At 39.3% G+C, this 24,832-nt stretch overlaps 2 protein-coding genes across 2 annotated transcripts in view; both read left to right on the top strand.

Moving 5' to 3' along the window:
- Positions 1 to 1,636: 1,636 nt before the first annotated feature.
- Positions 1,637 to 24,832, top strand: part of LOC109264129 (charged multivesicular body protein 3) — a 104,057-nt gene continuing 80,861 nt past the window's right edge. The window contains 3 exon segments of the mRNA XM_019444063.2: positions 1,637 to 1,757; positions 1,760 to 1,969; positions 4,184 to 4,323. Of these exon segments, the coding sequence (XP_019299608.2) occupies positions 1,745 to 1,757; positions 1,760 to 1,969; positions 4,184 to 4,323 (363 nt within the window). The 5' untranslated portion in view covers positions 1,637 to 1,744.
- LOC128773649 (E3 ubiquitin-protein ligase RNF103) lies at positions 11,841 to 23,892 on the top strand. Its single transcript, XM_053890919.1, has 3 exons — positions 11,841 to 12,054; positions 14,727 to 14,842; positions 21,877 to 23,892. Exons 2-3 carry the CDS (start codon positions 14,778 to 14,780, stop codon positions 23,450 to 23,452), a joined length of 1,641 nt encoding a protein of 546 aa, XP_053746894.1. The 5' UTR covers positions 11,841 to 12,054; positions 14,727 to 14,777; the 3' UTR covers positions 23,453 to 23,892.

The raw sequence follows: 24,832 nt of genomic DNA, 5'->3' as shown, positions 1-24,832 counted from the left end.
TGATAATGCATAGTCACCCACATTACTCACTTTATATACATTCATCTTGCTAGCAGTGGCCACACTCAACACTCAGGGAGGGTAACAAAAGAAAAGACATGTAAACTTTGCACAGGGACATATTAACACTCAGCAGCCTTTGTCCTGGGAACCCAATACCCGCCTCAATACCTGGCTTTTAACACCCCTAACATTGAAGAGGGAGAGGGAAAATTGCAACAGGCGGGACAAGTGGGCCTCGTTCTAACTCCCTGTTTCTGCCAAACCTCCTCTAATACACGTGGTGCGCAAACTACATTCTGTCCTTAGAAACGGAAAACCATTGTTTTCTGGGTTTCACCTTCTACCACCTCAAATCAACAGTGCCCAAAGTTTCCCAATTCACCAGGACCTTGCATAAACGTAGTCATCTGGTTTTACTGATTTTAAGAGGATCATTAACTGTCCTATTTGTACAAAAAATACACAAAGTGACAGTCCAAAGTCCAACCCTTAGCCAAAATTATTTACTAAACATCTGCAGGGCAAAATGAAAGAGAGCGAAGAACGGAGAAGACACCAGAGAGGTAAGTTTTGGGGGCTAAAGCTGCGGCCCCGAAATGCTTTCCAGCCCCCGGGTGTGACCGCCCCCTCCCCCCCACACCCACTTTGCCCCAACGCTGGCCTGGCCAGCGCTTCATCGCGGCCCCGCCCGAGGCCCCGCCCCGCCGCCCGAGGCCCCGCCCCGCCGCCGACGTCAGTTGTTATGTCTCGGCTCCGGCCGCGGCCCCAGCTGATCCTCTGCTCCCGAGGCGAGTGCCGCGGCCTCGCGAGGTGGCGGGGGCGTCAGGGACGGCGGCCGAGACCCGCGCCGCCCATCTGAGCGGGGCGGGCGCTGCGTGGCCAGGAAGCCGCCCCAGAGCTGCTCAGGGAGCCGTCGGGGCCTATTTTTGCCTTTCTCCTCCAGGACCGTCGGCCCGCGCGCCCCATTTATCTCTGCAGAGACCGCGACGCCCCCTCCCGGGCCGGGCCGCGGTGCCCGCCCGCCTGAAAGGCGCCGCCCGCCGGCCCGAGCGAATCTGGAGCCGCCGCCGCCGTGCCCGCCGCGCCTCTCGCGGAGCCTGGGCGGCCGGCGGGGCCTGGGGCCTGGCGGCGGGCCGCTCCTCCCCGAGCTGGGCCGGGGCCTGGCGAGCCGAGCGCCGCGCCCTCCTGACCAGCCGCCGCGGGAGCCCGGCCGCCGCCCGCCGGCCCCAACCGCCTCCCCGGCCCGCCGCCCCTCCGGCCCCGGCCTCCCGCCCAGCCTTCCTTTGTGGATCTGAATGATTTGGGGGGCCTCCTCCTTCCCCCTTGAGATTACGGTGCTGGAAGACCCACCCCGCCACCTCGGTCAGAGCCCCCCGCCGGGGGAGACGTCCCTCGTTTTGTTCCCCGAGGGCCCACCCGCGCCCGCTCCTTTCGGTGTTTGACTGATGGGGTTTTTTTAGTGTTTCCCCCCCCCCCCCCCCCTTTATGTCTGTCGCCTCTCGACGGGAAGGCCCCGCGCGAGGCTCTGCGCCTCTGCCCCTCCCCGTCTCTTCCTCAACCCCGCACAAATAGCCGAACCCCCAGCCCCCGGGCCGGCGATGGCGCGACAGTGAGGGCGGCGAGGCCGGACCACGCTGGGATAGTGCCCGCGCCCCGGCGGGCGTGAGCACACACTCCCCCGCTCCGCGCCCCTCTTTTTCGTCTCCTGAGCTCTCTGAGAAGAGACAAGACGCAGGGGAAGATGTGGCTGAAGCTGTTTTCCTACTCCTCTATTTTCTGGTCCTGTTCGTCCTGGCCAGGTTTTTTGAGGCCATTGTGTGGTATGAAACTGGCATCTTTGCCACCCAGCTGGTGGATCCGGTGGCGCTGAGCTTCAAGAAGCTGAAGACCATTCTGGAGTGCCGGGGGCTGGGGTACTCGGGGCTGCCCGAGAAGAAGGATGTCCGGGAGCTGGTGGAAAAGTCAGGCGAGTATCGGGCTACCGTGGGGTCCCCCTCCACCCGGTGGAGGGGGCGACTTGTACTTCCTCGTGCCTAGTGGTTCCCTCAGAATGGGGCATTACCTGGGTGGGTTACGCAGACAACTTCGAGAGCTGTCCAGGTTTTCTGCGGGGAAAAAAAAAAAAAAAGTAAATCCCAGTTTTGAGAAGGGGGCTGGAATTATTTGTGGGGTGTTGCTTCTTTTTAAGCTGTTTTTTTTTTTGTTTTTGTTTTTGTTTTTAAATAACAGATTTAAGTGCAGCTTCTTAGCAATGTTTAGTAAGAAACCATTTTCTTAAAATTAGGGAATGTCAGCCGGTTGCAGACAAACTGGAAAGCATTGTCAGTCGAAATTCCTAAGGATATAAGAGAAGGAAAACCCCAAAACGTTGTCTGTAGATAGCAGTGTTTGTCACGATAATAATAAATAACAATAATAGCATAATAACAGGAGGGAAAAATATCATTGGAATACTTACTATCAAAGAGGCACTTAGGGCTAAGATATAATTTTTAAATCATGAGGATAAATATCGAGAAAGGGTGAACTGTACAGTATTGGCTTTTCATACTTTAAGTTTGGTGAAAATGAAGTGAGTTTATTTTTTGTGAATTCCTACCTTGTTTGTATTACTGTCAGGGTTTTTTAAAAAAATCCTTATGTCTTGGATGTAAACTTTTCTCTTGTAGAAGTCACAGACGCTGCTGCATCACTGTAAATGCTCTGAGACATAGAATTGAAGTAGTGCTAAGTGAATATTTGTTTAACATTTTAAAGAAAAATGCGTTGGCCGTAACTGTTGGTTTGGGGAGGATTAAGTAAGATATATAGTTAATTTTTTTTCACCCCTGAAGAAAATAATCTTTGTTTAGGTAAACGTCCTGGAAGGGGAATGTACTGTAACTAGAGAAAGGCATTCTGGGTTGCTGTAGGAAGCAGTTGAAACTGATGGTTATCTTTTTTGTTGTTTCAAGTAGATCTGCTGTGTCTTTAACAAGGCATTTTTTTTCCCCTTATTTAGTACTGTATAGCCGTGTAGTGTGATAGACAAGAATACTAACTCCAGAGGAGTTGAGCACTCACATATTTCCAGGTTAAGGGTTATCAAATTTGTATTTCAGTACTGGGGTAGTGATATAAATGTGTAATATTTGCATGTAAACGTGATACTTTTTTATAGGGAAAACATAAAATCGGGTTTTTTTTTCTTGCCTCTCGTTTACTGTCTGGTTTATGGTAACTTACTTCTACCGTGGGGGCGGGGAATGGGAAATGGAGTAAAGTAGATCCCTAATAAATGAATTTTCTAGGTTCAGAAATGAGAAGTATCTTCACTGCCACAGCCAAATCACTTCTCATGCTAAAAAAATTTAATAAAACGTTTTTCTTTTGACTTTTATTTGTGTTGCTTCCTTTGGGCCTAAAAATACTTGTCACTTTGAGTGTACAAAGAATGCACATATCATTTAAAGAATGCACACAGCCTACAAAAATATGACTCAGATCACACCTTTTATAGCAGAGAAGTCTTGGTATAGCAGTTTAACTTTATAATTTAAGTATTCGTTATAAATGATGTTGCTGCTATCATGATACAGTGCTTGTTTTCACATTTAAGACAAAATTAGAATAATTTGACATTAGTGTTTTCCTTTTTACTTGATCATATAAGCTCTCAACTTACACTGAAAGTTTGAGTATGGAGTTTTTTCTTACAGGTAATCTTTTGTATCTAACCTTCAAGTCTTACAGGCCCTATTGCTATTTTAAGCAGGTGGTGATGGCAAATTCCGTAAACCCATTTCTAAATCTTACAAGTCTGAAGTATGTAAATCATACTGTTTAAAAATTATTTGAAGCCTGGGCATGTCACACACAAAACTAAATAATACTGTGATGGCTTTTTGGGCTTACCAGGAAATTAAGTAATTTCCTAATAAATTATGTGATGACCTCACTGGCATGTAAGTTCCATGAGAAGATGGATTTTTGTCTGTTCACTTTTGTCTGACATATACTAGGTTCTTATGACATACTGGCTGACTGAATCTTAAATGGGTGTATTCAGGTTCTACTCTTCTATAGAGGGAAATGGAAGTCCTATGACATGATTTTTAACAGTGTGTAATGGAATTAATCATTGAAGTTGGGAAGGTAGGATTTTTGAAATCTTACTGCTGTTACTTTTTTCTTTCTTCAGGTGACTTGATGGAAGGTGAGCTCTATTCTGCACTCAAGGAAGAAGAAGCATCTGAATCTGTTTCTAGTACCAATTTCAGTGGTGAAATGCACTTCTATGAGCTTGTAGAAGACACAAAAGATGGCATCTGGCTGGTTCAGGTATCAGAAGTAAAGTGATAGAAGTAAAATTATTTTTACCAAAATAGTATTCACCAGCTGGTGACACTTCTATATATTTGTGTCGTGTTTCTTCAGCATAACTCAATTCTCATAGGTAGGCTCCAGTATCCTCTTAAAGAGGTCTACAGACCATGGAAAATGAAGATTGAAGAGTGGGGAGGGGAAGGGTTGGGAAAAGAGGGTTGACTGGTTAGAATCAGCAGAAACAAATCCATTTTGGTTGTTGGATCCTCATGAAAGTAAGAAACACACATCTATTCCTTTTGTTGAGTGATTTGCGCTGTTACAGTTTTGATTAACTGCAGTTTGTAATGCAGTAATCCAAATGATTTTTGTATCTAGAGGAAAAACCCTGAAGTAGAAGTAAGAAAATCCTGCGGAAATAGCCAACTTTGTGACAATAGAGGAAAAGATATTGTGGGGACTGGTGGGGAGTGCTCATTACTTTGCTTATGAAATTGATGAGATGATAATTTTATTTTTTTTTTTTAATTTTTTTTTTTCAACGTTTTTTATTTATTTTTGGGACAGAGAGAGACAGAGCATGAACGGGGGAGGGGCAGAGAGAGAGGGAGACACAGAATCGGAAACAGGCTCCAGGCTCCGAGCCATCAGCCCAGAGCCTGACGCGGGGCTCGAACTCACGGACCGCGAGATCGTGACCTGGCTGAAGTCGGACGCTTAACCGACTGCGCCACCCAGGCGCCCCATGATAATTTTAAACCCTAGCTCTTGTGATATCAAAACTGTGAAATTGAGTTAGCATATTAGAGTTGTAGAGCTATGAAGGGTCTAAAAATTCATCTTTTATGCTTCGCAAAGTGCGGTTTATGTATCACTTGATGGTAAGTGAATGGGCACACATCATCATTTATGGATTTTTATACAAATTAGAAAAATCAATATTGCATTGAACATCTAATTTCACAGATATTTAGGGCAAGGATAAAGTTATTTAATTTTTTAAAAAATGTAAGTTCATTTAAAATAAAATATCAACCAAATTAACAGCATGATTTTGGCTAAAATTATGATTATTGAATCAGGATCAAATCTCAGGACTCCTGATTTTTTGTCAGCTACTTTTGTCATTTAACACTGGGGTTGGCCAAGTTTGATTCAGGGTATAAAAATCAAAATTGCTTCTTCATATTTCTGAGAACAATGACATCAAAATATGGTAGAAAAAGCTATGAGCTCAGATGCAGTTAGATGCAGATCTGGTCTTGTCATAGATTTGCAATATGATTATAGATAGATTTTCTGTTGTACTTGACCTCAAATAAAACATATACACCTAAGGAAGATGTAACAATACTATGGTCCATGGGGCTAAAGAGTTGAGGTTTGGGAATTCTTCAGGTGATTACGTTGACTATTCATGACTTTCCTTTACATGCAGTCTTCCTATTGTGTCTGACCTTTTACCTGCCAGATTATCTAATTCAGTAATTTTTAAATTTAGCAAAGGGAGACCCTGGGAGATTGTGGATATAGTCTATACGTTATCCATCCAATTCTAGTTTATTTCTCTGAATTAATTGGTATTGAAAAATAAACTAGCATCTTTAAAGCTTTAATTTATAAGTGAATAGTTAATTCCATTTCCTTTCCTAGATATTCATATCTGATAGTCTGATCAAGAAAGGCTTTTTGGAGGGTGCCTGGGTGGTTCAGTCGGTTGAGTATCCAACTTTGGCTCAGGTCATGATCTCACGGTTTCAGGGTTCGAGCCTCACGTCAGGCTCTGTGCTGACAGCTCAGAGCCTGGAGCCTTCTTCATATTCTGTGTCTCCCTCTCTCTCTGCCCCTCCCCTACTCACGCTCTGTCTCTCTCTGTCTCTCAAATATGAATAAACATTTAAAAAATTAAAAAAAAAAAGACTTGTTGGTTTTGATAATTTTAGTTTTATTACTGAGATTGAGTTGAATAGCCTGTCCCGTTTCCCTATGTTCTCTAAGTGTCCATACACTGAATGATCCCATAGAGATGAATAATAAAGATGCAGAACACCTTCGAAACTTGGAAAAGCCATGTCAAAAGTCTAGAAATTCTTTTGGTATATAGGATTCTGCCTATAAAAAATGAACACATTCTGGTTCACTAACATGTATTCCTGGCTTACAAACGATCTGCTATTTTCTTTTTTAAGTTTGTTTATTTTTGAGAGAGAAAGAGGGAGAGAATCCCAAGCAGGTTCTGCACTGTCAATGTGAAGCACGGTGCGGAGCCCCATCTCATGACCCTGAGATCATACCTGAGTCAGAATCAAGAGTCAGATGCTTAACCGACTGAGCCACCCAGTGCCCTATTTTTTAATGTTCTATTAAATATAACCATGGATTGGGGTGCCTAGGTGGCTCAGCCAATTAAGTGTCCACCTCTTGATCTTGGCTCAGGTCATGATTTAATGGTGTTTGAGTTTGAGCCCCACATTGGGCTTTATGCCTCAGGTTCTTAGCTGGGTGTGGAGCCTGCTTAAGATTTTCACTCTCCTTCTGTCTCTGCCCTTCCCCCACCTCAAAAAAAAAAAACAAACCCACAAATATAAAAAAGAAAAAAAGATATAAACTCCCTTAAAATATGAAATAGTTTATTTAGCAGTTAGTTGTATGCCAGGCCCTGGAGATATACCAGGAACATACAGCAGGCTAAGTCCTTGCTCTCTCAGGCAGTTCACATTCCAGTTGGGAGAGGTAGGCAATAAGTGAGTAAATATTTAATACAACATCAAGTTAGTGGAAAATGCTAAGGAGAAAAATAAACAAGGCAAGGAGTCAGAGAATGGCAAAGAATTCTCTGATAAAGTGACACTTGAATGAAATGAAGAACAAATAATGAATGATAGTGAATGTTAGCATTTAAATTGTAATCACTAAATTCTTTTCCTCTGAAAATATTTTTTAAGCCTCACAGGTATTAGTGATTGAAAAATGGCTTCTAAGAAAAGTGGAATGTGTTTATATGGTTTTCTGTGTGTTAATGGTAGTAGGACACACATTTAGTTTTTCCAGTGACCTTCAGGATTTGCACTGATCACCAATGTCTGGCTTATATCCCTTGGAGCCAGTGGCTTACATCTGTCAAACTGGCTGGGCTTAGAAGAACAATCTCTGGCAGGACAACTGAGAAGATTGAGATTGAAACCCTGTCCTCATTCAAGTCACCAAGCTAAGCTCATCAGCACAGACATTGGTTTAAACTCTTAAAAGAGGGCTTTTAGTTTTGTTGTTGTTGTTTTGTTTTGTTTTTTAAATTGAAAATGTCTGTTAGAAACAAGTATTCTCTTGGTTGCTTGTCATTCTTTCAGCTCAAATCATATTTATCCAATCTCTTGTGAAGGATAACTTAAAAATTCTGTTTTTAATAATTTGAATTATTCTTTTCTATTTATTTTCAAAGAAGCTGACCAATTTTAGTTGGCTCTTTTTTTTTTTAATTTGAGAGAGTGCATAGATCCCAGCCAGTTCAGTCCTCTTCAGATTGCCTTTATTGTAGGTATCCTGTATAAGAAATACTTAAACACATCAGAGTTCTTTCTTTTCCTCCCATTTTTCTAATATCCTTCCTGACTGCAATGAATTATGGTTTCCTTTTGTATTTATTGAGAAAAAAATGTAGTTAGGCATCATAAAACTGATAATTAGGACATTAGGCTTCGTATGTCATTGAAAGGATGTCTGGATTTACTTAGGGAAAGTATGACTTTTTAAAGTTTATTTTGAGAGAGAGAGTGCACACGAGTGGGGGAGGGGCAGAGAGAGAGGGAGAGTCCTAAGTGGACTGCACGCTCTCAGTGCAGAGCCTAACATAGGGTTTGATCTCACAGATTGTGAGATCATGACCTGAGCTGAAATCAAGAGTTGGTTGCTTAACCAACTAAGCTACCCAGGCACCCCGAAAATGTGACTTTAATAAATGGGTATATTACTTACCTGTTTCATCACTTGGTCAGTTCATTATTTTTCTGTAGTGGATTGGTAATCTAGGTTGGTTATCTTTTTTGGTGACATGACACATGGAATGACACTACACGAGAAGAATAAATTTCTATAAATTACTTAATTTGTATTCCTTTTGAATCTGTCTTCTGTGCAGCTCATGCTTTTATTTGCTGCATGATACATGTTAGTGGTCTTTATGTCTTTCTCTTCTTAATTGTTCTAAAATGTGTTAGTGCTCATGAATTATCCTTACATTAAACCAGAATAGTAGGATGCTCCTTTTCATGTGAAGCTTTTCCACATCTATCCTGTAGTCTCTGTAATATGAAGTGAACAGAACTAATTTCAGTTTTCCAGGCAACAACACATATGGGACATATAACACCCTATATAACCCATGGAACAACTAAGTCTTTTTTCTAGCAGTTCTAACAATCTAAGTTTCCCTGCTTTGTTCCTAACCTCTGCTCATATCTTTCATTAGTTATTTATCTTCTAGTATTGTGGATTCTTTGATTTTACCACCACCCAATTATCTGAGTATCACAAATTGAAGACAGTTACTTCCCCTGCTCCCACCCCAGAAAACTCTTAGGCAGATGGGACAGTGGCTAGCCTGAAATGGAAAAGTTAGCATGCGTTGTGGGGTTTATGGGTTTATCCTTATCTTAACATTTCTATTTCTCTTTTTGACCTTTGTTCAAGGAAGGACTGTGTTATTTGTTCCCTACTGGCTTTATCCCCATCATAAGGAATTTAACGTCACTAGAATTGAGGTAGCAGTGAAAAGCATCACCTGATTTAAAGTAAAACTTTGGGTCAATATTTACCAGAGTATCACGTTACTCTATTTCCTGTTTGGCTAAAAAGAGTTAATAGCTGTTATAAAACTTGTTTATCTTTGTTTCTAGACAAAGCTTTGTTCAGGGAGATTCTAACCCCTTTATTCCTTTCTTGACTCTAAAGGTGAAATACATAGCAAACCACTGTACCATTTATTTTGTTCTGGTGAAAAACTTTTATTTCTGTTTAGTAAAAAACTTTTATTTCTGCTTACTCATAAAGAAAGCTAGTGAAGATACCAAAGAAATAATTAAATGCTATTGAGTTTTGTTTTTGTCAATCACTTGTCCCCATTTTTTTTATGCTTTTGAATTCATCTATTATTTCTTTTTTTTTAATTTCTTTTTAAATTTACATCCAAATTAGTTAGCATATAGTGCAACAATGATTTCAGGAGTAGATTCCTTAGTACCCCTTACCCATTTAGCCCATCCCCCCTCCCACAACCCTCCAGTAACTCTGTTTGTTCTCCATATTTAAGAGTCTCTTCTGTTTTGTCCCCCTCCCTGTTTTTATATTATTTTTGTTTCCCTTCCCTTATGTTCATCTGTTTTGTCTCTTAAAGTCCTCATGTGAGTGAAGTCATATATCTGTCTTTCTCTGACTAATTACGCTTAGCATAACACCCTCCAGTTCCATCCCTCCCTCCAGTAGTTGCAAATGGCAAGATTTCATTCTTTTTGATTGCCGAGTGATACTCCATTGTATATATACACCACATCTTCTTTATCCATTCATCCATCGATGGACATTTGGGCTCTTTCCATACTTTGGCTGTTGTTGATAGTGCTGCTATAAACAGTGGGGTGCATGTGTCCCTTCGAAACAGCACACCTGTATCCCTTGAATAAATACTTAGTAGTGTAATTGCTGGGTCGTAGGGTAGTTCTATTTTTAGTTTTTTGAGGAATCTCCATACTGTTTTCCAGAGTGGCTGCACCAGCTTGCATTCCCAACTTGTCCCCATTTTTAATGGTTTTATACAAGTTGCATGTATTTACTTAAGTTGGTCTGTGATTGAGGCGCCTGGGTGGCTTGGTCAATTTAGTGGCTGACTTTGTCTCAGGTCATGATCTCACGGTTTGTGAGTTCAAGCCCTGTGTCAGGATCTGTGCTGACGGCTTAGAGCCTGGACCCTGCTTTAGATTCTGTGTCTCCCTCTCTCTTTCCCTCCCCAGCTCATGCTCTGTCTTTCTGTCTCTCAAAAATAAATAAACATTTAAAAAAAGAAAAAAGTTGGTCTATGATTTTGAAAGTAGAAACTCCTTATTAAAATGAAATATTGAGGGGCTCCTGGGTGGCTCAGTCAGTTGGGCGTCCGACTTCGGCTCAGGTCATGATCTCACGGTTTGTGAGTTCAAGCCCTGCGTCAGGATCTGTGCTGACAGCTTAGAGCCTGGACCCTGCTTTAGATTCTGTGTCTCCCTCTCTCTCTGACCTTCCCCCATTCATGCTCTGTCTCTCTCTGTCTCAAAAATGAATAAACGTTAAAAAAAATAAAATAAAATAAAATGAAATACTGAGAGATGCAGAAAATATCACAGCACAGCTCTCCTGTTCTGGGGAGTTGTGTTACTTAATTTAGTCTAGATGCTGTATGGCATCTATGGCAGGTACTCTGATTACTAATAAAACCCACCTGTAAACATTAGGCAAAAATATATGGCTTTTTTTTTTTTCCCTTATACCAGTGTAATACCTATAATACATGTGGAAGGAAATAGACAGTAAACTGAGCCCCAGGTGGTTTTTTTTTTTTTTTTTGGTAATTTTAAACTGGACTACACAAGGTTGACATCAGAAAATATGTGCACTTAGCATCACACGCTGTCCAACGTAGTTCCATGCATGGTATGCTGGAGCCAGCTCATACTGCTTCATGAAGAGTGACTGTTAAGATCTCTTCCCAATTCCATGTTTAGAGATAGCACATTGGTAACTTGAAATTGGCCATATGGGAGTATTTATACCAAGGAAATCAGCAAGTAATAGAAATCAGAGCTTCCTTTTTCTTCTGGAGGGCTGGTTGTTAAACATGTACCAGCAAACCCACTGGTTTCATCCATTCATCCAACCATCTAACAAATATTTATTGAAATCTAATGTGTGCCAGCTGAACCTTGTGATTAGCACTGAAGGCACAAAGATGAATAACCTATAGCCTGTGTCATAAAACAGCTTACAGTTTGGTTTACTAAAATGTGTAGATCAGTAAAAATCTCAGTATATGATTAACTTTCCCAGCTGAGTTAGATCATCTATATTGGTGCTAGCATCTTGAGAGATAAATAACTCTTTAGACAGTGAAGTGGAACCTGGGAAAATTACGGTAGTTTTTTTCTGGAAAAAGTATATTTCTAAATTCATTGAATTAGAAGTCCTATGTCTCACTGGGGTCAAGCACATTGATATGTAATTGGATAGCAAAGTACTTTTTATGCTAGCATTTGTCCAGAAAATATTCCAAATGACAGGTTGCTGGGGAAGGGACTTACAGTAGATGTCAAAACTTGGCGGCTTTAGAGAATCTGTATAGGCAAAAGTTGAAGAATGAAGTTACTAAGCTGTAAAAAGCTGAAACCATTTAGTTCAGCATGAATATTTAATGAGTACCCAAATGAGTTAGGCACTATACTAGCTGCAGGAGATACAATGGTGAGCCAGTGTGGGGATGCCAGTTAGGCAGATACCCTGGGAAGGGGGAGGGAAAGATTCTTTCACTTCCAGCCTATCCTGCCAAGTCTGTCCCAGACTTGGAACTCAGGCTGTACTTTCATCTAGTTTTTTTCTAGTCTCTGAAAATATTCCCCACAGAGAACACAACATCCTTCCTGAACTGCCGAGGAGTATGTCTCTGCTTTTAATAAGACCAGCAGTGTGAGTGCCACTCAGAATCATCGTGCATACTTTTGGATATGAGCTGTAAGTTGGGAACTCCTACTGGTGTGACCCAGTAGTAATAGGCTTAGAATGTTTGATTGTGCCATGTGACTCAGCCAGATGAGTTATTTTGTGAAGATATTAAAATGTTTAGTGGTGGTTTCATTCAGCCTCTACAAAGTTTAATTTATGCTAGACCTTTAGTTGAGTAATATAACTATATAGAACATTGGACAGAGCAATTTCTAACTACATAAATATAACTGCAGAGTCAAACAAAATGCTTTCATGCAATGAATGCCTAGGGGAGTTTTCATTTTTGTGTGGCTTTCTCTGTTAGGGATCATTAAACTCTTCAAAAGCAGGTATTAGAACAGCTTGCTGAATAAATAAGGCCCTGGGGGTAAACATTGTCACATACCTGCTTAGATGTTCCCACCTCTGATCACCGACTTGTGTTGTCTGTGCTATAACCAGGAGTGCCTGCCAACAACTGCCTCTCATTCTTACTTCCTCTTCTAGAATTGGAGCTCTTGTAAATCTGAAAGATATGTGAGTGGTGGATAAGATCTTCACTGAAGGATGCCCCCAGACTCAGGGCCATACCTTACATTGACTAAAGCAACCTCTTAACCCCTTGATGCAATGTCATTATAAACACAGACCTGAAATTTTTGGGTTATTTACAGCCTTGATTGGGAAATGGGAATGAAAAGGAAGCTCTTTAGGAAAGAGTTCTTTTAAAAAGTAGGGAGTATGGTGATATGATTGCACAGAGACTTCTCAATCCTTCTCAGTAATCTGGAAAATAAGTTCAAGATTTCTTTGATTACTTGATGAAAAGATGAACTACCATTATTGACCCTTTTTTTTTTTAATGCTTATTTATTTATTTTGAAAGAGGGCGTGCATGCACAAACGTGGGAGCGGGCAGAAAGGGGGAGAGAGAGAATCCCAAGCAGTTTCTGCGCTGTCAGTACAGAGCGCAATGTGGGGCTCGAACTCACGAATCTGTGAGATCATGACCTGAGCTGAGATCGAGTTGGATGCCCAACCGACTGAGCCACCCACACGCACCTACCATATTGACTCTTGAGTAGTAGGGAAAAAAAAGAAAAGAAATATCTGCCTTGCTTTATCTTCGTCGTTATTCATGTAAAATATATCCAGCCATTTTGGACCATGAAAAAAATGTGAAAGTAGAGACTGTGGGTAACATATAAACCTCAGAAAAAGCTTTCATGTCCTCAGATTGCCCTTTCCCTGGTTACCTCCACCATCTGAACATTTAAATAATAACTGGTGTCTCTCTCCCTCAATAAGACCACCTATTTTCACTGAAAAGCACTATCAAAACCATTTATTTAGTGCCCTAAATTGTGTATGTGTTTGTATATTTATTAAGCATCAGAGTTGTTAACAAAATGTTAGGTGTGTATGCACATCTCTGTAGATGTGGGGATGACAGTAGCAGTGGTATATGGCAGGGGTTAGTGGACAGTGTTCCGTCTGCACATAAAGTGAATTTCAAGTCACTTGTCACCACCATGTACTCTCTTTCTGCTGCCCTGGAAATTTGTTAGGCTTCCCAGCAGAAAGGCTACCATGAGGTAGCTGGACCGCTCTTGCATCTCCTAGGGAGTAGACTATTGGCACTTATTTCACACACATAACCTGGGATTTCACTTCCTGAAGGCTTTGTGACCATGAAACTGGCCCTTCCTCCCAGGAAGGACCCCAGAGTATTGTGTTGTAATTTTCAATTAGATAACATCAGCTGCATAGCATTTGTGAAAATAAACTTGGCCTATATACCCTGGGCTTAAAATAAATCAAACAGATGGTTCATGAAGACTTTAGACATTTTTGGCTTTCCTTTAAGTTCCCGTTTAGTTGTTTTTGTGGTTTTGTTTTTAATAGATAATTCGTTTTTTATTGGTATCTGTGTTGAAGTCCTGCCTTCATTCAAAGCAGGAAGATTAGGGAATAAAAGGAAAAGGTGTTAACGATTAGAAAAGCCAAGAAAGATGTCATTACACATTTTGAAGGTTAATTTACAGTTTTTTCCTTTTTCTTTCTTTTCTTTTTTTTTTTTTAAATCTTGTACTTCTCCCAATCTTAATTGTGTTTGAAAGCTATATGCAGATTTGAAGTAGACGTTCAAGAGTGTAGAATTCATTGTGGTAATTCTTTTTATATATTAGAACATTTTCGTGATTGTTAAGAAAAAGCTGTAGAAGTAGTAGTATTGATTTAGTCAGAGCATGGTTTAATAGAAAACAAATGTTTGACTCTTGGCTCCATAATTATACTTTTAAAAAGTGAAATTTGAACTCCTTGAACTCACATGTGATCATTTCTAGTAAGCTTTGTTTGTATTGTTTAAAATTTTCATAGTGGAGAAATGACTCCAAAGGCCATTTTCTTCCTCTGTACCTTATTTCTAAAGAATCAGGGTGGAGGATGTGGCTAGCTTTTTAATATGATTTTGATTCCCCTCAATGTAACTGCCATAAAGTGTGGAAGTTTAATGCACTGTATTCAATGTTTTAAGCCTTTTCAGTCGGACAGTTATTCATTCTGCATGAATTGCAATGATGATAGAACAGAACAGGATCTTTTTGCAAAAGGTGAAGATACATTATAGATATAAGTGGTTGGTTTGACTTCATTTTAGGTAATTAAAGTTTCTGTTTTTGTTTCTGGGAGAATAGGTCATAGCAAATGACAGAAGTCCCTTGGTCGGTAAAATCCACTGGGAGAAAATGGTGAAAAAGGTGTCAAGATTTGGAATACGTACAGGCACTTTTAATTGTTCCAGTGACCCCAGGTGAGTTGATTAGGCAATTCTTAGAATTTGAGTTCTGACCAGAATTGTCTCACTCAATGAAGACCATGATATTAGAAGCCTATTTGAACTGAAAGCTAATCATAATGTTTAGCATGCTTGGGTTACACAGGCGCTTGATAAATAGTTTTTGATAAACTGGCAGTTACTTACTTCCTTTCTGAGATGTCTTGCTCTCTCTATCCCATTCTTCCATATTCTTCCTAGTGGGGGTGACTCTTAAGAGTATGTCTTCAGTCCTTTTGTTTCAGTTTTCTTCCCAAAGAGACTTCAGCACATTTATAGCTTTGTGCTGATCAAAATCTTTTGTCATAATTCTGATTTCTGGTTTACATGTGGACACTCATTTCCATCTGCTGTACAGCTGCTCCTAGATGTGCCCTTTTCCCTAATCCCAGTGTCCAAATTCAGATTCAGTTGAATTTTTGTATTTTTTTAATTTATTTTTTTTAATATATGAAATTTATTGTCAAATTGGTTTCCATAGAACACCCAGTGCTCATCCCAAAAGATGCCCTCTTCAATACCCATCACCTACCCTCCCCTCCCTCCCACCCCCCATCAACCCTCAGTTTGTTCTCAGTTTCAACTTCATTTTTTTAAATCAGGCATGTACTCTTTCTACCTGTCCTTTTTCTGTTCTTTACTGTTTTGTCTTTTGTTTTTCCCATTTTCTCAGATAAGAATCCTCGCAGGCATTTTTGTGTTCTTTTGTCATCATCTCCACTATTTCATTTGTCATGTTATTTCTTGTTTCATTATTACATTATTTCTTGGAAATGCTTTTTTAATTTTTATTTCTATTTATTTTTGAGAGCGGGAGAGGGATGGGGGGGGGGGGGACAGAGGATTTGAAGGGGGCTCTGCACTGACAGCAGCAAGCCCGATGCAGAGCTTGAACTCACGAACCATGAGATCGTGACCTGAGCCCATGTTGGACGCTCAACCGACTGAGCCACCCAGGCGCCCCTGAAGTGCTTTTTATTTCAACTTCTAGTGCCATCAAATTTTTACTTACAAGTATTCATTTATTTAATTATCCATTCAGTAAATATTTAATAAAAGATTAGCATATATAGCATGTTGTGTTTAGTGCTGAGGAGGGGGTGTATGATGTATATGTAGAAAACCCCACAACATTAGGTAGTTTCTAACGTAAGTAATATAACTGTCTGTATTACTTACTTACATGTGGCCCCAGTGGGAAGCCCATTAACTGTATGTAGAAAACCCTCCTGTGCTACTGTTGTACCGCATATTTTCCTGCCTTTTCTCCTTTAGGCTCATGTTTGCTTCATTTTGCCTCAAGATTGTTTTGCTTACTGGTATTATAGGATGTGATCCACACCGTAGGGTGTAGGATCCCCTAGGAGTTGGAGATAAGAAGGAAAGTTCTTGTATCTTCTAACTCACAGTCTCCCCGTCTTCCCACAAAGCTCGTATTCTCATCTTTGCCACAGAGTCTTGATCATATTCTAACAACGCCTTTTGTTGAAATGTCCAAAACAGCCTTAGTGTTAATGTTTTAATGAAAAGCAGATCGTTGTTATTTTTGTCCTTCGTTTATCAAAGACCGTTGCATTTGGTTTGATTCCATCATTCCCAAATAGAGTCTTGAGTGAAAGATCTTTCTTACCCTCACTAGTGATTGTAATACCAGGACAAATGATAGTGCCAATATTTTCATTTTTTTTTTTCAGGTAATTCAAAAGTCAGTATTAACATCACTATTTTATTGAAAAATATTCGGAATTGATTTTTTAAAAAATCAATGAACTAATTAATGTATTTTGACACTGTAACTTACAAATATACTAAAAAATACCAAGTGAAAATAAATTTACAAAAATATAAAGGTTAAACCCATGCTATACATAAATTGTTACATAACATTAATAAAGAATTCAAAAATAAGGTAAGCACAACAGAAAACATATAATCTATTAATATGAAAAACTGAAGGAAATAGCAGTGTTTGACTTATTTTGGTGTAATCTTATGAAACAAAATGCATCAAAAGTGCATTTTATCATTTCAAATGATAATTGAGTCTAGCGGATTTTAATACAAATTTTTCTAGCTTTTCTTTTGAAAAACTTTTTGATTCTATACTAGGTGAGGAATGGTACATATAAACTACCTTTGTATATTTTCCTCTAAGTCTTTCATCTTTAAATAATCTCACCTCTTTGGGTCCCTGGTTGGCTCAGTCAGTTGAGTGTCTGACTCTTGATTTCAGCTCAGGTCATGGTCTCATAGTTCATGGGTTTGAGCCCTGCATCGGGCTCTGCACTGAAAGCACAGAGCCTGCTTGGGATTCTCTGTGTCCTTCTCTCTTTGCCCCTGCCCCACTCCTTTTCTCTTTCTCTCTCAAAATAAGTAAACTTTAAAAAAATTTTTTTAAAAAGTCTCACCTCTTATTTATGGTGGAACAGATCATTTTTGAGCAAATTTTGCTTTCTTTGTTGATTGCAGCTATTATTTTTTGTTATTAAAAAAGCACTTTTACTTCATCTTCAGTTTCATCACAAAATGAAGGTCTTGATGCATAGTTACTTACATCAGTTTTGATATTATCATATTCATGTTAACTTTTATTGGGAAAATCTTACAACTGGAATAAGAACTATTGCCATAAAAGCTGTGCTTAGGTTTGTTTTTTTCTTTTTTTGAGGATTTTGGAGATCTAGAAGAACAAAATGGGGAAATACAGAAATGTGTGTTCAGAGTGTCAATGTCGGGTGGGGCACTGGGGTGGGGCACTGGGGTGGCTCAGTCGGTTAAGCGTCCAGCTCTTGGTTTTGGCTCAGCTCATGATCTCACGGTTTGTGAATTCGAGCCCTGCATTGGGCTCTCTGCTGTCAGTGCAGAGCCCACTTCAGATCCTCTGTCCCCCTCTCTCTTGGCCCCTCCCCTGCTCATTCTGTCTCCCTCTCTTTCAAAATAAATAAATAACCAACAACAACATAAAGAATGTCAATGCAGGGTATAACTGGGCAGGCAATAGTGTTATTTAGCAAGTGTTTTAATCATATGTTGGATAATTGAGTCATCTTAATTTCAGATTTTTATAAACACTAAACTCTCCACTCCATGTTTATTTTGCTTTGTTTACCGGAGTTTTTTCTCCGGTGTGGCTTCTAGGGCAGCCTCCTCCGATGTGCTGGTCCCATTGCACAGCAGTACTTTCCTGATCTGGTTAGCTCCTCTTAAGAACGTTCAGGACCACCACCTCTGGGAAGCACCTGACTCTGCCCGTGGCAGCAATTTTAATTTCTTGCCCTGCTTGCCTGGCCCTAATACCTCTCATTCCTCAATCAAGCAATATAGGATAGAGGGCTAAAAAGCCTTCTGTTAGGTCTGTTCTCTTTTCCTTTTTTTTTTAAAATGTTTAAATGGTTTTTTAATGTTTAATATTTTAGATGTTTTTTAAATGTTTATTTACTTATTTTGAGAGAGAGACAGAGAGGGAGGGGCACTGTTAGTGCAGAGCCCAGCGCAGGGCTGGATCTCACAAACTGTGAGATCATGACCTGAGCCAAAATCAGGAGTCCGATGCTCAACCCACTGAGCCACCCAGGTGCCCCTTTTCTTTTCCTTTCTTTTCCTTTTCTTTCCTTTCCCTTTCCCTTCTAAAGTAGAAAACAAGGTGGGGTGTGTCTTTGGGCGGCTGGAAAGATGGGGGATAGTAAAAAGCAGATGGAGAACATTGGAATTGCAAGAGCTGAGTGGCAAACAGGGATCAGGAGGACCTATGGTGAGAGTAGAAGGGCAGGGGGCCTGTGGAATAAGCAGAGAAGGGAAAATAAAGGGGAGATTGGACAGTGAACCTGGAAGGCCAGGGAGGGCAATGACTTTGTCTGAAGAAACCACATTATGTAAACAAATAATAATGTTCCTTTAAAAAAAATATTTTTTTAATGTTTGAGACAGAGACAGCGCACGAGTGGGAGAGGGGCAGAGAGAGAGGGAGACACAGAATCTGAAACAGGCTCCAGGCTCTGAGCTGTTAGCACAGAACCTGATGCGGGGTTTGAACCCACGAACCGCGAGATCATGACCTGAGCTGGAGTTGAACACTTAACTGACTGAGCTACCCAGGCACCCCACTAACGTTCCTTTTTGAGTACACATCCCACGCAAGAAACTGGAGTAGCAAACTCACTGTTTTCTATCATTTTTAATCTTCAGATTTTCTAAGAGATCTCAAAAGGTTTACTTTAAGAACTAGAAGTTATTTTCATGGTATTGTCATTGAATTTATTTGAATTTTTAAAAAAGTGTTTTTTTGAATTGGCAGTAAAAGTTTTTATATCAGTATAAGGTAATGTAAAATTATTTTTAAAAATATGTACATTAGTCTTTATTTCTGTTTAGCAGTAGAATTTTAAAATTGATATGATATACTTTTGTTTGTTAGACTTCTTCAGACCAGTGTTTAGGTAAATATAAGTAGCCTCTTGTTTATAAGTATTAGAGTTTTAGGGCACCTAGTTGGCTCAGTCAGTTAAGCCACCGACTTCAATTCAGGTCATAATCTCACGGTTTGTGGGTTTGAGTCCCGCGTCAGGCTCTGTACTCACAGCTCAGAGCCTCGAGCCTGCTTCAGATTCTGTGTCTCACTTCTCTGCCCCTTTCCCATTCATGCTCTCCCTTCTCTGCCCCTTCCCCACTCATGCTCTGTCTCTCTCTGTCTCTCAGAAATGAATAAGCATTTAAAAAATTAAAAAAAATAAGTATTAGAGTTTTTTTTTAAAGTCTGGAAAACCTGATTGAATTCAAAAGATATATGATGACCATATGACATTTTCTTTTCCTTGGTACTCTTAAATTCTATCTGGAAAGATAAACCTTAAAGCTGTCACTTAATTCTGAACTGAAAGCGCAGAATACATTTGTTTTCTTACATGAAGAAATGTGTACACTAAGACTTTCTTTGACTGTTTTGCACAATAAGGTTTTCTGTCACAAAAATTGTCATTTAATTTATGGCACTAAGAAGGCAATATTCCCTGAGGTAGTTATAGAAAGATAGAAAGGATGACCAAGAGCAGAAATGTGTCATCACAAGTATCATATGAAATTTAAGAATTAAAGCTACTTAAAGCTTTTTAAGATGTAAATAAGGCAATTACCTATTTGACTTGTTGCTTTTGGGAGTAGAGGGAAAAAATAGAATTCATGTCAATGAATTACTTGCATTATACAAATACAGTGTTAAGGGATAGAAGATATTTTCTTTGTAGGAATTCATAATTCTCAATCCATTTCACTGAAAGCAATGTTGATATTGGGGCACCTGGGTAGCTCAGTTGGTTAATAGGCTGACGTGAGTTTGAGCCCTGCATTGGACTCTGCGTTGACAGTGCAGAGGCTGCTTGGGATTCTCTCTCTCTTCCTCTCTCTCTGCCCTCCTCTCTTTTCTCTCAAAATAAACTTTAAAAAAAAAAAAAAAAGAAAGAAAGAAAAAACCAATATTGACATTAATGGAATCTATCTTGTTAAGGAAGTATATCAACTCAACAAGAAGCTGAATTGGGGTCTGTGATTCTGAGTCACCCAGATAGTTTCTCAGAGTCATTACTTAACCTTGTCTTTATGACATAACATGCTGTCTTTACTTACCTTAGGTTATATCACAAAATTCCTGAGATACAATTAATTGTATTGTCATCATGAAACTTTATGACATGTCGAGACTTTCAGTCTGATCATGTAAATGTGTAGTGTGCTTGTTTAAATAAAATGTAATCCATGCTTACTAAGTAAAGCATAACACTTAGGATTTTTATATCAGTATTTAGAATAGCAAAATAAGAAATTGAGTATTTATAACCATCCAATTACAAATCTATAATGAACAAATTATCTGCATGGTAGATTTTCTTTTTTCCAACCTTATTGAGGTAAATTTACATATCATAAAATTCCACATGGTAGGTTTTTAGAAAATACTATTTTTAAAAAAGGAAAATCTTTCACTTATAATCTCTACACTGTCCTACAACAGCTGTTTTTATTTTCCAGCATTCCCTTTCATTCCTCATCTAGTTTTTTAGGGAGAGAGTGATGTCACAAGTAGTATAGCAAGAACTTGTCCATTTCCAAAGGATTGGAGTCATGACCACACTGGATAAATCTAAACAAGTGATTTAATTTGAGTTAAATTCTTCTGGGTGTACTCATCCTTGGACCGAATCTCTTCTTAATCTGAAAACGTAACTTTGTTTCATCTGTATTAAATGCTCATCCTCATGATTTTCATTAAAGAGATGAGAATACAAAAAAGTATGGGACTTGGTCTTTCCTAGGTGAGTTTTCGTATGGATTACTTTGTAGCAGTGCCTGTGTGGGGCAGGTATTGGTGAGGGCTTGGGTTAATACATGGGCACAGCATGGCTCCTCCCCTCAAGCATCTTGCATTCGAGTCAGGGACTTGGCATGTAGGGTAACCTAGTCTTTCTTTGCCCATGTGAATCTAACCACCTTCAAGACCTCGTTCAATTCCCAAACCTTTCATGAAATCTTCACCAACTCAAACTCTCCTTATTCCTTTTTTTTGAACTTTTACATTATTAAGTAATTGAATATATATAGCTTTATACTTCTATTTTGTTTCCTTAATAGTATTTTCAATTTTCTGTGAGCAGGAATTATTTTCCTATTATCTTTGGATCCTATAAGCACATAATACAGTAGTAGGTACATAATAGATGCTGAAGTATTTTCTGATTTCCCTGACTAAAGGCTATTCTTCAAAAAACTAGAAATACAGAGATATGAAGCAAAAACAAACAAGCACAATAACAACAAAAAGAGAGCTTGCTTTTGTTCTTGTACAACTGCCAGGTATTGGCACTACTTTTGATTATTTGGAGGTTATTTGGTTTGGGGGAAAGAGTATCTTTCAGGTGCTAAAGAAATTTGTTAGGGGGAAACAAGGTGCACAACAGTGAAGATGAGCAAGCTAGCTGATCTACCAGCCTAGTTGTTACTTCTGGTTTGCTCTCTTACAGATACTGCAGGAGAAGAGGCTGGTTGCGATCTACACTCATTATGTCTGTCCCACAAACGAGCACTTCTAAAGGGAAAGTCATGCTTAAAGAATATAGCGGACGCAAGATTGAAGTGGAGCACATTTTTAAGTGGATAACTGCTCATGCAGCTTCTCGGATCAAAACCATTTATAATGCTGAACATTTGAAAGAAGAATGGAATAAAAGCGATCAATATTGGGTAAAAATATACCTATTTGCAAACCTTGACCAACCCCCAGCTTTCTTCTCTGCACTAAGTATAAAGTTTACCGGAAGAGTGGAGTTTATTTTTGTTAATGTGGAAAATTGGGACAACAAGAGTTTTATGACAGATATTGGTGTATATAACATGCCATCATACATTCTTAGAACTCCTGAAGGAATTTACAGATATGGAAATCACACAGGTGAATTTATATCCCTTCAGGCCATGGATTCATTTTTGCGCTCATTACAACCTGAAGTAAATGATCTGTTTGTTTTGAGCTTGGTTCTAGTTAATCTTATGGCTTGGATGGACTTATTTATCACACAAGGAGCAACCATAAAGCGATTTGTGGTTCTCATAAGCACTTTAGGGACATACAACTCTCTGTTAATTATTTCCTGGCTACCTGTGTTGGGCTTTTTACAGCTCCCTTACTTAGATAGCTTTTATGAATATAGCTTAAAATTGTTGCGATATTCTAATACAACCACACTGGCTTCTTGGGTAAGGGCAGACTGGATGTTCTATTCTTCCCACCCGGCCCTATTTCTCAGTACGTACCTTGGGCATGGTTTACTAATTGATTACTTTGAGAAGAAGAGACGACGCAACAGCAACAATGATGAAGTCAATGCCAATAACTTAGAATGGTTATCAAGTCTGTGGGACTGGTACACCAGCTACCTCTTCCACCCGATTGCTTCTTTTCAGAACTTTCCTATAGAATCTGATTGGGACGAAGACCCTGACTTATTCTTGGAGCGGTTAGCTTTCCCTGACCTTTGGCTTCACCCTCTGATACCAACTGATTACATTAAAAATTTGCCAATGTGGCGATTTAAATGTCTTGGAGTCCATTCTGAAGAGGAAATGTCGGAGGGTTCTCAAGATATTGAAAATGACTCAGACAGCGAGAGCACAGACACTTTTAGCAGTGAAAAGGAAGTATTTGAAGATAAGCAAAGCATAGTTCACAATTCTCCAGGAAGAGCAAGTCACTGTGATGCTGAGGCTTGTTCATGTGCCAATAAATATTGTCAGACCAGCCCATACGAAAAGAAGGGGAGGTCATATGGATTATATAATGCTAATGAAGATATGGAGCCTGATTGGTTAACTTGGCCTGCTGATATGCTGCACTGTACTGAATGTGTTGTTTGCCTAGAGAATTTTGAAAACGGATGTTTGCTAATGGGGTTGCCTTGTGGTCATGTGTTCCATCAGAATTGCATTGTGATGTGGTTGGCTGGGGGCCGACACTGTTGCCCTGTTTGCCGGTGGCCTTCTTATAAAAAAAAGCAGCCGTATGCACAACACCAGCCCTTGTCAAATGATGTCCCATCTTAACCATGTGCAATTTGTCCTTTATAAGCTTTGAGTATCTTACAGCTTGCCTTTTTAATGTTAGTCACAATGTTTTTGTGGTTTGAAGTTTAGTTTAATGTTAGTGCAGTGACAGGAAATACACATTATGCTAATGTTGATGACAATTATTTGGTTGCCTTGTGTGTCAATTGAATGCATACTTAATTGTAAAAATTTTTATTTACAACATTGGAAATTCAGAAGTTAATGTTTTTTGTAAGCACAAAAGAAGTATGATAGAAATTTATCCTAGCAAGACTTTACAAGGTAAGATCAAATCCTAATGGAATTGAGGCAGTTTCTTATCCTAAATGTTTCCTCCCTTTTTACAATCTCTGTCCAGCACCTCTTGATTAAATAATGTATGCTCTGAGACATGAAATTAAAACGGACCTATGAAATAAATTATTTTAAAACCAGAAGATTACAGCTTTTCCAATGTTAAATTGTTTTTAGTGAGGTGGTTGAATGTTATAGGTGTTTTGCTGGTTTGTTCACTTCACAGGTAAGTGATCCTAGATTCATGAGGAAAAACACAAAAATAAATTATGTTGCTGACACTAGCCAGAGGTCATGTTAGTCAGCCTCTTAGCTTGGTTAGCTTTGATGGGAAGGGATTTCATGGTGGGCTTTTTTTTAAGTATTAAGTCATTTATGAGAAGTATATTCGTCTAAGTAAAATCAACTATAACATATTAGTCACACATTGATTACTTTGTTTTTCCTGACTTTTATTTTGAAAAATGTCAAAACTGCAGAAAAACTGGTAGCAGTACAACGAACATCTGTTTCTCTAATTCACCAACTGTATGTATTTTGTTACCTTTGCTTTATCTTCTCTGTATGTATTTATCCTTTTTTCTTTCTTTTTTTCTGGTTTGTTTTTGTTTTTTACTGATCCCTTTGGAAATAAATTTTAGTCATCCTGATGCCTCTTTACCACTGGATGTATCACCATGTATCTTCTAAGAACAAGGACTTTTTTTTTTTTTTTTTTTGCATAACCACAATACTATGATTACACTGAATAAATTTATTCACATTGATTCAGTAATATTTAACATACAATCCCTACTTCCCACTTGCTCCCCAAATATCCTTTATATCTTTAGATGTTTTTGTTTTGTTTTTATTGTGAACTTAAGCACAGTTCATGCGCTGGGTTTGGAGTCCTTCCTTTCATTCTTTTCTAGTAGTTCCCTGCCCTTTTTTTTTTTTTTTTTCCCTTGTAAATCTTTCCTGATACATTTTGGAAGAGTACAGGCTAGTTAACTTATAGAATGTCCTACATTCTGGAATTCTCTGAGTGTTTCCTCACGATAAGATTTAAATTAAACAATATTGCCTGGATGATATGTACCT

Source organism: Panthera pardus, unplaced genomic scaffold (genome assembly GCF_024362965.1).
Source record: "Panthera pardus isolate Hobbes unplaced genomic scaffold, ASM2436296v1 HiC_scaffold_26, whole genome shotgun sequence".
In the NCBI taxonomy this organism is placed as follows: Eukaryota; Metazoa; Chordata; class Mammalia; order Carnivora; family Felidae; genus Panthera; species Panthera pardus.
Note: the sequence above shows the minus strand (reverse complement) of the source record. Positions and strands in the feature narration are given on the sequence as shown.